At 58.2% G+C, this 11190-nt stretch overlaps 4 protein-coding genes and 1 pseudogene across 4 annotated transcripts; 3 read left to right on the top strand and 2 right to left on the bottom strand.

The window, feature by feature from the left end:
• The first annotated feature begins 1128 nt into the window (after window positions 1–1128).
• LOC118258499 (claw keratin-like) lies at window positions 1129–1563 on the top strand. The gene has a single exon (XM_035567359.1). It carries the CDS (start codon window positions 1129–1131, stop codon window positions 1561–1563), a length of 435 nt encoding a protein of 144 aa, XP_035423252.1.
• Window positions 1564–3714: 2151 nt separating this feature from the next.
• On the bottom strand, window positions 3715–4149 carry LOC118258495 (claw keratin-like). Its single transcript, XM_035567356.1, has one exon. It carries the CDS (start codon window positions 4147–4149, stop codon window positions 3715–3717), a length of 435 nt encoding a protein of 144 aa, XP_035423249.1.
• A 1261-nt stretch (window positions 4150–5410) lies between these two features.
• LOC118258497 (claw keratin-like) lies at window positions 5411–5845 on the top strand. The gene has a single exon (XM_035567358.1). It carries the CDS (start codon window positions 5411–5413, stop codon window positions 5843–5845), a length of 435 nt encoding a protein of 144 aa, XP_035423251.1.
• A 2152-nt stretch (window positions 5846–7997) lies between these two features.
• Window positions 7998–8432, bottom strand: LOC118258496 (claw keratin-like). The gene has a single exon (XM_035567357.1). The coding sequence runs from the start codon at window positions 8430–8432 to the stop codon at window positions 7998–8000; it is 435 nt and encodes a 144-aa protein (XP_035423250.1).
• Window positions 8433–9694: 1262 nt separating this feature from the next.
• Window positions 9695–10131, top strand: LOC118258508 (claw keratin-like; annotated as a pseudogene).
• Window positions 10132–11190: the final 1059 nt, after the last annotated feature.

Below are 11190 nucleotides of genomic sequence, written 5' to 3' on the forward strand. Positions count from 1 at the left end.
TAGAGACAAGTGGAGGAAGCAGGATAGAGGGCTGCGAAGCCCTCAACCCTTTTATACCTGTCCCAGACAGCCTGCAACATCAGGCAGGGGGCGGTGGTGGAAGCCTCAGATATTCATGCAATAAAGCCAGCACAAATCATGACACACTTGGAGATGTGGAGCAATTATATCCCTCCCCATCAGGGACACTGTGGCTCAAACTTGCCCTGCGGAGCAGGGAGGTGATGGGAGGGACAAACCGTGACATTCAACAACATCAAAGGCCAGACACTGCTGAAGCTGACCTGAAACACCAACAAACCCTGATTTCTTCCTAATCCCAAACATTTTCTATGTGGAAGAGTCACGGGCAATTGGCAGAAGATGTGCTTTGCAACCCTGTGCACAGCCAGCACGCCTGCCATTACCTCCGTTTTACGTGCCAGTAAACAGAGGTGGCGGAAGTTTGGGTAAAGGGATGAAGCCATCCCACCCACTTGCAAAAGCTCCCAAACATTCGCCATCACCCTGTACAGGGAAGGGCTGCAAGGCACTCAGGTGGGAGTTTAGGAGCATCCCTCACCATTGCCCTTTTCCCTGCCCCATGGGACATGTGCTACTCCTTGCTCTCCAATTCACCTGAAGGCCAAGCAAAGAGCTGTGGCTGTGTTGGCATTGTGGGTGAAGCCCAATCCGCCTGGGGGATTAGGAATTCATTGGGGTTTATTGGTGCCGTGAGGTCAGCTTCAGTAGCAGCTGGCCTTTCAAGAAGTTATGTGTCATGGCTTGTTCCTCCCATTACATCCCTGCTCCCCTGCGCATGTTTGAGCCTCAGTGTCCTCAATGGGGAGGGATAAAATTGCCCCACGTCTCCACATGTGTCGTGAAGGGTTTCAGTTTTATTGCATGAATATCTGGGGCTTCCAACTCTGTTCAATGCCGCAGGCTGTCTGAGACAGATATAAAAGGGCTGAGGGCTTTGCAGCCCTCTATCCTGCTTCCTCCACTTGTCTCTAAACAGATCACCTGGGTAAGTCCTGCTCTTGGAGGCTTCTCGCGGCTCTCTCCCTGCCTCCATCAGTACAGCCTCTCCCCAGATCCTTGCCTAATTCTGCCTGCCCTTTGCAGTACTCCTTGCCTGCGTGGAAGATGTCCTGCTCCAGCCTGTGCGCCCCTGTGTGCGGGGTGGCCGCCCCGGCCCCAGTGGCTGACAGCGCCAACGAGCCCTGCGTGCGGCAGTGCCCCGACTCCACCGTGGTGATCCAGCCCCCGGCCACGGTGCTCACCTTGCCCGGGCCCATCCTCAGCTCCTTCCCGCAGCATGCCGTGGTCGGCTCGGCAGGAGTCCCGGGTGTGGCAGGGGGCTTCGGCGGCACTTTTGGAGGCCGTGGTGGCTTTGGGGGCTATGGAGGCCTTGGGGGTCATGGCAGCCTTTTGGGCTATGGAGGCCTTGGAGGCTATGGGGGCCTTGGAGGCTATGGGGGCCTTGGAGGCTATGGGGGCTATGGAGCGTTTGGGAGCTGTGGGTATGGCGGCTGGCGTCGGGGCCTCAGGTACCTCAGTGGCAGCTGTGGGCCCTGCTAAGCCCACCACTGGCTCCAGCCCCTGACGAAGGAGAACTCCGGAGCTGCCCCGGAATGTCATGACATGACACCATCAGGAAGGCTCCCCTTTATCATCACTGGTCTCCAGAGCATGGAGGCCTAATGCCTGCATGGGGCCCACCTCGTCCTTCTCCTCCCTGCTTGAGCTTCTTTACAGGACTTGCTGCCCCATGATGATGCACCCACGCAACGGACGCCTCCTGTGGCATTGCTGCTGCTCACCAACGCTCTGCCTTCTGCAAGGAGTCAGGGGCTGCCTTTCTGCCATCTCCCTGCTCCCCTGGACCTGAAATAAAAACTCTGTTGCACTTCATTCTTGACCCTGTCTTTTCTGTGACCCTTCCTCTGTTTGCTTCTTTCTGTGAGGCTGGGGAGCTGCCACCGGGGAGTCCTCAGGGGCCCTGCAGGCACTCCCTCACCTCCTCCAAATGCCCTGCGCACACGGCCATTACAAGAGGGTCGCCACAGCCTCCCCAAGGGCAAAGGCGTGGTTAGAGTCAACTGGGAGGCCACAGGACAGAGGAAGGAGGTGGAGGTCCACCCACCAGCCTTTCCTGCAGCCCCTCCGGTTTCCCTCCTCTTCCTCCCACATCTCCATGGAGCACTCGCACGCCTTTCCCCACCACTGGGCCAGAAACTCTTCCATGATTCTCCAGCTTGTCCGCCCAGAGCTGGTGGACAGAGCTCTGCCCACGTAGGACAGCAGTGCTCCACACAGTCCCATACTGCAGACATGCTGCCAGGCCATGGCTGCCCTTCCTCACACACCAGCACACAAAGAGACCTGCACAGCCAGGCCCCCAGAACACCTGGCCACAACAGCTGTGATGAGGCACGACTGCTGCCTCCCACCATTCTGCCCTCACCCAGCATGCAGGGGATGCTATGTGAGGCAGCACCCAGTGGTTGGCTGTGGGTCCTTGCACTGGGACCTGGGGAGTGGTGTGGATGGGCAGAAATGGAAAAGATGTCCTCAAGCACAAGAGGAGACACACAAAGTTCTGCGCAAGAGGTGGAGGAAAGCTGTGGCTGCTCTGACAGTTCACAGACGTTTTCCCCTTCCCCTGTCTCGACAATTACGGGTGATGCATGTCCTCTGGAGCCCCCAGGAGTGACCAACATGCTGCCTGACTGCTCTTCTTGATTTCCCTGGCAGGAACCGTCTCCAAGAAAGACCACTGTGCAGAGCTAGGATCACATGATGAGTAGATGTTTGGGAAAGGAAGGGACATGAGGAGGGTACGGACACCCACCTCCTACTCAAGGCCTTTGTGCCCCCTGGCTCTGGATGGCTGCAATGGGTAAATGATGTGAGGGGAACCTTGGGCAGACTTGGTTGTGTCTCCTTCACCCCTTCCCAGTGCCACCAGTTGCAGCTGGGCACATGAGCACAGTCAGCAGGTGGCAGCAGCTCTGACCATGCAGTGGCCGTCTCTCTGTCTCCCCAGACCTCCACGGGTGACCACAGAAAAGGCAATAGAAAGAGGTCAAACATGCTGTGGTGGCTGTGCAAGACGTCTGTTTCTCTGTCATGTTCTCAAAGTAGGATTGGGTATGCGCTGCCATTCTTCCCGCTGAGAGAAGGGAGGAGGTTCAGGGGGCTGTCCACTACAAGACCCACTGGGGACTCTGATCTTCAGTCGTAATGCCCTGCCCCAGTGGCCCAAAGGCCCCAGGAGCAAAGCCAGGAATGCAGCCAGCAGCCCCACTGCCCTGGCTCTGAGTTTTGGGGGAAGTCTGGAAGAAGAAGGATGAAGAAATACCATGGGTCGAGAATGTGGTGCAACAGAGCTTTTATTGAAGGTCCAGGGGAGCAGGAAGATGGCAAAAAGGCAGCCCCTGGGCAGGGGCATCCACCAACTCCTTGCAAAAGGCGGAGAGGATGTAACCAGAAATCACGCCGCAGGAACAGGAGGAAGGTGCTGGGTTGCGTATCACAGGGCAGCAAGTCCTGAAGAGAATCTCAAGCGGGGCAGGTAAAAGTCAGCGCTGCGCCCCATGCAGGCATGAGGCCTCCAAGCTCTGGAGGCCAGCGAAGATGAATGGGAGCCCTTCCAGCTGGTGTCATGACGGGACATACCAGGGCAGTTCTGGAGCTCTCCTTTGTCAGAGGTTGGAGGCAGAGGTGGGCTTAGCAGGGCCCACAGCTGCCACTGAGGTACCTGAGGCCCCGACGCCAGCCACCATATCCGCAGCTCCCAAATGCTCCATAGCCCCCATAGCCTCCAAGGCCTCCATAGCCTCCAAGGCCTCCATAACCACCAAGGCCTCCATAGCCCAAAAGGCCGCCATAACCCCCAAGGCCTCCATAGCCCCCAAAGCCACCACGGCCTCCAAAAGTGCCGCCGAAGCCCCCTGCCACACCCGGGACTCCTGCCGAGCCGACCACGGCATGCTGCGGGAAGGAGCTGAGGATGGGCCCGGGCAAGGTGAGCACCGTGGCCGGGGGCTGGATCACCACGGTGGAGTCGGGGCACTGCCGCACGCAGGGCTCGTTGGCGCTGTCAGCCACTGGGGCCGGGGCGGCCACCCCACACACAGGGGCACACAGGCTGGAGCAGGACATCTTCCACGCAGGCAAGGAGTACTGCAAAGGGCAGGCAGAGTTAGGCAAGGGTCTGGGGAGAGGCTGTACTGATGGAGGCAGGGAGAGAGCCGCGAGAAGCCTCCAAGAGCAGGACTTACCCAGGTGATCTGTTTAGAGACAAGTGGAGGAAGCAGGATAGAGGGCTGCGAAGCCCTCAACCCTTTTATACCTGTCCCAGACAGCCTGCAACATCAGGCAGGGGGCGGTGGTGGAAGCCTCAGATATTCATGCAATAAAGCCAGCACAAATCATGACACACTTGGAGATGTGGAGCAATTATATCCCTCCCCATCAGGGACACTGTGGCTCAAACTTGCCCTGCGGAGCAGGGAGGTGATGGGAGGGACAAACCGTGACATTCAACAACATCAAAGGCCAGACACTGCTGAAGCTGACCTGAAACACCAACAAACCCTGATTTCTTCCTAATCCCAAACATTTTCTATGTGGAAGAGTCACGGGCAATTGGCAGAAGATGTGCTTTGCAACCCTGTGCACAGCCAGCACGCCTGCCATTACCTCCGTTTTACGTGCCAGTAAACAGAGGTGGTGGAAGTTTGGGTAAAGGGATGAAGCCATCCCACCCACTTGCAAAAGCTCCCAAACATTCGCCATCACCCTGTACAGGGAAGGGCTGCAAGGCACTCAGGTGGGAGTTTAGGAGCATCCCTCACCATTGCCCTTTTCCCTGCCCCATGGGACATGTGCTACTCCTTGCTCTCCAATTCACCTGAAGGCCAAGCAAAGAGCTGTGGCTGTGTTGGCATTGTGGGTGAAGCCCAATCCGCCTGGGGGATTAGGAATTCATTGGGGTTTATTGGTGCCGTGAGGTCAGCTTCAGTAGCAGCTGGCCTTTCAAGAAGTTATGTGTCATGGCTTGTTCCTCCCATTACATCCCTGCTCCCCTGCGCATGTTTGAGCCTCAGTGTCCTCAATGGGGAGGGATAAAATTGCCCCACGTCTCCACATGTGTCATGAAGGGTTTCAGTTTTATTGCATGAATATCTGGGGCTTCCAACTCTGTTCAATGCCGCAGGCTGTCTGAGACAGATATAAAAGGGCTGAGGGCTTTGCAGCCCTCTATCCTGCTTCCTCCACTTGTCTCTAAACAGATCACCTGGGTAAGTCCTGCTCTTGGAGGCTTCTCGCGGCTCTCTCCCTGCCTCCATCAGTACAGCCTCTCCCCAGATCCTTGCCTAATTCTGCCTGCCCTTTGCAGTACTCCTTGCCTGCGTGGAAGATGTCCTGCTCCAGCCTGTGCGCCCCTGTGTGCGGGGTGGCCGCCCCGGCCCCAGTGGCTGACAGCGCCAACGAGCCCTGCGTGCGGCAGTGCCCCGACTCCACCGTGGTGATCCAGCCCCCGGCCACGGTGCTCACCTTGCCCGGGCCCATCCTCAGCTCCTTCCCGCAGCATGCCGTGGTCGGCTCGGCAGGAGTCCCGGGTGTGGCAGGGGGCTTCGGCGGCACTTTTGGAGGCCGTGGTGGCTTTGGGGGCTATGGAGGCCTTGGGGGTCATGGCAGCCTTTTGGGCTATGGAGGCCTTGGAGGCTATGGGGGCCTTGGAGGCTATGGGGGCCTTGGAGGCTATGGGGGCTATGGAGCGTTTGGGAGCTGTGGGTATGGCGGCTGGCGTCGGGGCCTCAGGTACCTCAGTGGCAGCTGTGGGCCCTGCTAAGCCCACCACTGGCTCCAGCCCCTGACGAAGGAGAACTCCGGAGCTGCCCCGGAATGTCATGACATGACACCATCAGGAAGGCTCCCCTTTATCATCACTGGTCTCCAGAGCATGGAGGCCTAATGCCTGCATGGGGCCCACCTCGTCCTTCTCCTCCCTGCTTGAGCTTCTTTACAGGACTTGCTGCCCCATGATGATGCACCCACGCAACGGACGCCTCCTGTGGCATTGCTGCTGCTCACCAACGCTGCCTTCTGCAAGGAGTCAGGGGCTGCCTTTCTGCCATCTCCCTGCTCCCCTGGACCTGAAATAAAAACTCTGTTGCACTTCATTCTTGACCCTGTCTTTTCTGTGACCCTTCCTCTGTTTGCTTCTTTCTGTGAGGCTGGGGAGCTGCCACCGGGGAGTCCTCAGGGGCCCTGCAGGCACTCCCTCACCTCCTCCAAATGCCCTGCGCACACGGCCATTACAAGAGGGTCGCCACAGCCTCCCCAAGGGCAAAGGCGTGGTTAGAGTCAACTGGGAGGCCACAGGACAGAGGAAGGAGGTGGAGGTCCACCCACCAGCCTTTCCTGCAGCCCCTCCGGTTTCCCTCCTCTTCCTCCCACATCTCCATGGAGCACTCGCACGCCTTTCCCCACCACTGGGCCAGAAACTCTTCCATGATTCTCCAGCTTGTCCGCCCAGAGCTGGTGGACAGAGCTCTGCCCACGTAGGACAGCAGTGCTCCACACAGTCCCATACTGCAGACATGCTGCCAGGCCATGGCTGCCCTTCCTCACACACCAGCACACAAAGCGACCTGCACAGGCCAGGCCCCCAGAACACCTGGCCACAACAGCTGTGATGAGGCACGACTGCTGCCTCCCACCATTCTGCCCTCACCCAGCATGCAGGGGATGCTATGTGAGGCAGCACCCAGTGGTTGACTGTGGGTCCTTGCACTGGAACCTGGGAAGTGGTGTGGATGGGCAGAAATGGAAAAGATGTCCTCAAGCACAAGAGGAGACACACAAAGTTCTGCGCAAGGTGGTGGAGGAAAGCTGTAGCTGCTCTGACAGTTCACAGACGTTTTCCCCTTCCCCTGTCTCGACAATTACGGGTGATGCATATCCTCTGGAGCCCCCAGGAGTGACCAACATGCTGCTCGACTGCTCTTCTTGATTTCCCTGGCAGGAACCGTCTCCAAGAAAGACCACTGTGCAGAGCCTAGGATCACATGATGAGTAGATGTTTGGGAAAGGAAGGGACATGAGGAGGGTACGGACACCCACCTCCTACTCAAGGCCTTTGTGCCCCCTGGCTCTGGATGGCTGCAATGGGTAAATGATGTGAGGGGAACCTTGGGCAGACTTGGTTGTGTCTCCTTCACCCCTTCCCAGTGCCACCAGTTGCAGCTGGGCACATGAGCACAGTCAGCAGGTGGCAGCAGCTCTGACCATGCAGTGGCCGTCTCTCTGTCTCCCCAGACCTCCACGGGTGACCACAGAAAAGGCAATAGAAAGAGGTCAAACATGCTGTGGTGGCTGTGCAAGACGTCTGTTTCTCTGTCATGTTCTCAAAGTAGGATTGGGTATGCGCTGCCATTCTTCCCGCTGAGAGAAGGGAGGAGGTTCAGGGGGCTGTCCACTACAAGACCCACTGGGGACTCTGATCTTCAGTCGTAATGCCCTGCCCCAGTGGCCCAAAGGCCCCAGGAGCAAAGCCAGGAATGCAGCCAGCAGCCCCACTGCCCTGGCTCTGAGTTTTGGGGGAAGTCTGGAAGAAGAAGGATGAAGAAATACCATGGGTCGAGAATGTGGTGCAACAGAGCTTTTATTGAAGGTCCAGGGGAGCAGGAAGATGGCAAAAAGGCAGCCCCTGGGCAGGGGCATCCACCAACTCCTTGCAAAAGGCGGAGAGGATGTAACCAGAAATCACGCCGCAGGAACAGGAGGAAGGTGCTGGGTTGCGTATCACAGGGCAGCAAGTCCTGAAGAGAATCTCAAGCGGGGCAGGTAAAAGTCAGCGCTGCGCCCCATGCAGGCATGAGGCCTCCAAGCTCTGGAGGCCAGCGAAGATGAATGGGAGCCCTTCCAGCTGGTGTCATGACGGGACATACCAGGGCAGTTCTGGAGCTCTCCTTTGTCAGAGGTTGGAGGCAGAGGTGGGCTTAGCAGGGCCCACAGCTGCCACTGAGGTACCTGAGGCCCCGACGCCAGCCACCATATCCGCAGCTCCCAAATGCTCCATAGCCCCCATAGCCTCCAAGGCCTCCATAGCCTCCAAGGCCTCCATAACCACCAAGGCCTCCATAGCCCAAAAGGCCGCCATAACCCCCAAGGCCTCCATAGCCCCCAAAGCCACCACGGCCTCCAAAAGTGCCGCCGAAGCCCCCTGCCACACCCGGGACTCCTGCCGAGCCGACCACGGCATGCTGCGGGAAGGAGCTGAGGATGGGCCCGGGCAAGGTGAGCACCGTGGCCGGGGGCTGGATCACCACGGTGGAGTCGGGGCACTGCCGCACGCAGGGCTCGTTGGCGCTGTCAGCCACTGGGGCCGGGGCGGCCACCCCACACACAGGGGCACACAGGCTGGAGCAGGACATCTTCCACGCAGGCAAGGAGTACTGCAAAGGGCAGGCAGAGTTAGGCAAGGGTCTGGGGAGAGGCTGTACTGATGGAGGCAGGGAGAGAGCCGCGAGAAGCCTCCAAGAGCAGGACTTACCCAGGTGATCTGTTTAGAGACAAGTGGAGGAAGCAGGATAGAGGGCTGCGAAGCCCTCAACCCTTTTATACCTGTCCCAGACAGCCTGCAACATCAGGCAGGGGGCGGTGGTGGAAGCCTCAGATATTCATGCAATAAAGCCAGCACAAATCATGACACACTTGGAGATGTGGAGCAATTATATCCCTCCCCATCAGGGACACTGTGGCTCAAACTTGCCCTGCGGAGCAGGGAGGTGATGGGAGGGACAAACCGTGACATTCAACAACATCAAAGGCCAGACACTGCTGAAGCTGACCTGAAACACCAACAAACCCTGATTTCTTCCTAATCCCAAACATTTTCTATGTGGAAGAGTCACGGGCAATTGGCAGAAGATGTGCTTTGCAACCCTGTGCACAGCCAGCACGCCTGCCATTACCTCCGTTTTACGTGCCAGTAAACAGAGGTGGCGGAAGTTTGGGTAAAGGGATGAAGCCATCCCACCCACTTGCAAAAGCTCCCAAACATTCGCCATCACCCTGTACAGGGAAGGGCTGCAAGGCACTCAGGTGGGAGTTTAGGAGCATCCCTCACCATTGCCCTTTTCCCTGCCCCATGGGACATGTGCTACTCCTTGCTCTCCAATTCACCTGAAGGCCAAGCAAAGAGCTGTGGCTGTGTTGGCATTGTGGGTGAAGCCCAATCCGCCTGGGGGATTAGGAATTCATTGGGGTTTATTGGTGCCGTGAGGTCAGCTTCAGTAGCAGCTGGCCTTTCAAGAAGTTATGTGTCATGGCTTGTTCCTCCCATTACATCCCTGCTCCCCCTGCGCATGTTTGAGCCTCAGTGTCCTCAATGGGGAGGGATAAAATTGCCCCACGTCTCCACATGTGTCATGAAGGGTTTCAGTTTTATTGCATGAATATCTGGGGCTTCCAACTCTGTTCAATGCCGCAGGCTGTCTGAGACAGATATAAAAGGGCTGAGGGCTTTGCAGCCCTCTATCCTGCTTCCTCCACTTGTCTCTAAACAGATCACCTGGGTAAGTCCTGCTCTTGGAGGCTTCTCGCGGCTCTCTCCCTGCCTCCATCAGTACAGCCTCTCCCCAGACCCTTGCCTAATTCTGCCTGCCCTTTGCAGTACTCCTTGCCTGCGTGGAAGATGTCCTGCTCCAGCCTGTGTGCCCCTGTGTGCGGGGTGGCCGCCCCGGCCCCAGTGGCTGACAGCGCCAACGAGCCCTGCGTGCGGCAGTGCCCCGACTCCACCGTGGTGATCCAGCCCCCGGCCACGGTGCTCACCTTGCCCGGGCCCATCCTCAGCTCCTTCCCGCAGCATGCCGTGGTTCGGCTCGGCAGGAGTCCCGGGTGTGGCAGGGGGCTTCGGCGGCACTTTTGGAGGCCGTGGTGGCTTTGGGGGCTATGGAGGCCTTGGGGGTCATGGCAGCCTTTTGGGCTATGGAGGCCTTGGATGGTTATGGGGGCCTTGGAGGCTATGGGGGCCTTGGAGGCTATGGGGGCTATGGAGCGTTTGGGAGCTGTGGGTATGGCGGCTGGCGTCGGGGCCTCAGGTACCTCAGTGGCAGCTGTGGGCCCTGCTAAGCCCACCACTGGCTCCAGCCCCTGACGAAGGAGAACTCCGGAGCTGCCCCGGAATGTCATGACATGACACCATCAGGAAGGCTCCCCTTTATCATCACTGGTCTCCAGAGCATGGAGGCCTAATGCCTGCATGGGGCCCACCTCGTCCTTCTCCTCCCTGCTTGAGCTTCTTTACAGGACTTGCTGCCCCATGATGATGCACCCATGCAACGGACGCCTCCTGTGGCATTGCTGCTGCTCACCAACGCTGCCTTCTGCAAGGAGTCAGGGGCTGCCTTTCTGCCATCTCCCTGCTCCCCTGGACCTGAAATAAAAACTCTGTTGCACTTCATTCTTGACCCTGTCTTTTCTGTGACCCTTCCTCTGTTTGCTTCTTTCTGTGAGGCTGGGGAGCTGCCACCGGGGAGTCCTCAGGGGCCCTGCAGGCACTCCCTCACCTCCTCCAAATGCCCTGCGCACACAGGCCATTACAAGAGGGTCGCCACAGCCTCCCCAAGGGCAAAGGCGTGGTTAGAGTCAACTGGGAGGCCACAGGACAGAGGAAGGAGGTGGAGGTCCACCCACCAGCCTTTCCTGCAGCCCCTCCGGTTTCCCTCCTCTTCCTCCCACATCTCCATGGAGCACTCGCACGTCCTTTCCCCACCACTGGGCCAGAAACTCTTCCATGATTCTCCAGCTTGTCCGCCCAGAGCTGGTGGACAGAGCTCTGCCCACGTAGGACAGCAGTGCTCCACACAGTCCCATACTGCAGACATGCTGCCAGGCCATGGCTGCCCTTCCTCACACACCAGCACACAAAGCGACCTGCACAGGCCAGGCCCCCAGAACACCTGGCCACAACAGCTGTGATGAGGCACGACTGCTGCCTCCCACCATTCTGCCCTCACCCAGCATGCAGGGGATGCTATGTGAGGCAGCACCCAGTGGTTGACTGTGGGTCCTTAGCACTGGAACCTGGGGAAGTGGTGTGGATGGGCAGAAATGGAAAAGATGTTCTCAAGCACAAGAGGAGACACACAAAGTTCTGCGCAGGTGGTGGAGGAAAGCTGTAGCTGCTCT

This window comes from Cygnus atratus, unplaced genomic scaffold (genome assembly GCF_013377495.2).
Source record: "Cygnus atratus isolate AKBS03 ecotype Queensland, Australia unplaced genomic scaffold, CAtr_DNAZoo_HiC_assembly HiC_scaffold_134, whole genome shotgun sequence".
Classification (NCBI taxonomy): domain Eukaryota; kingdom Metazoa; phylum Chordata; class Aves; order Anseriformes; family Anatidae; genus Cygnus; species Cygnus atratus.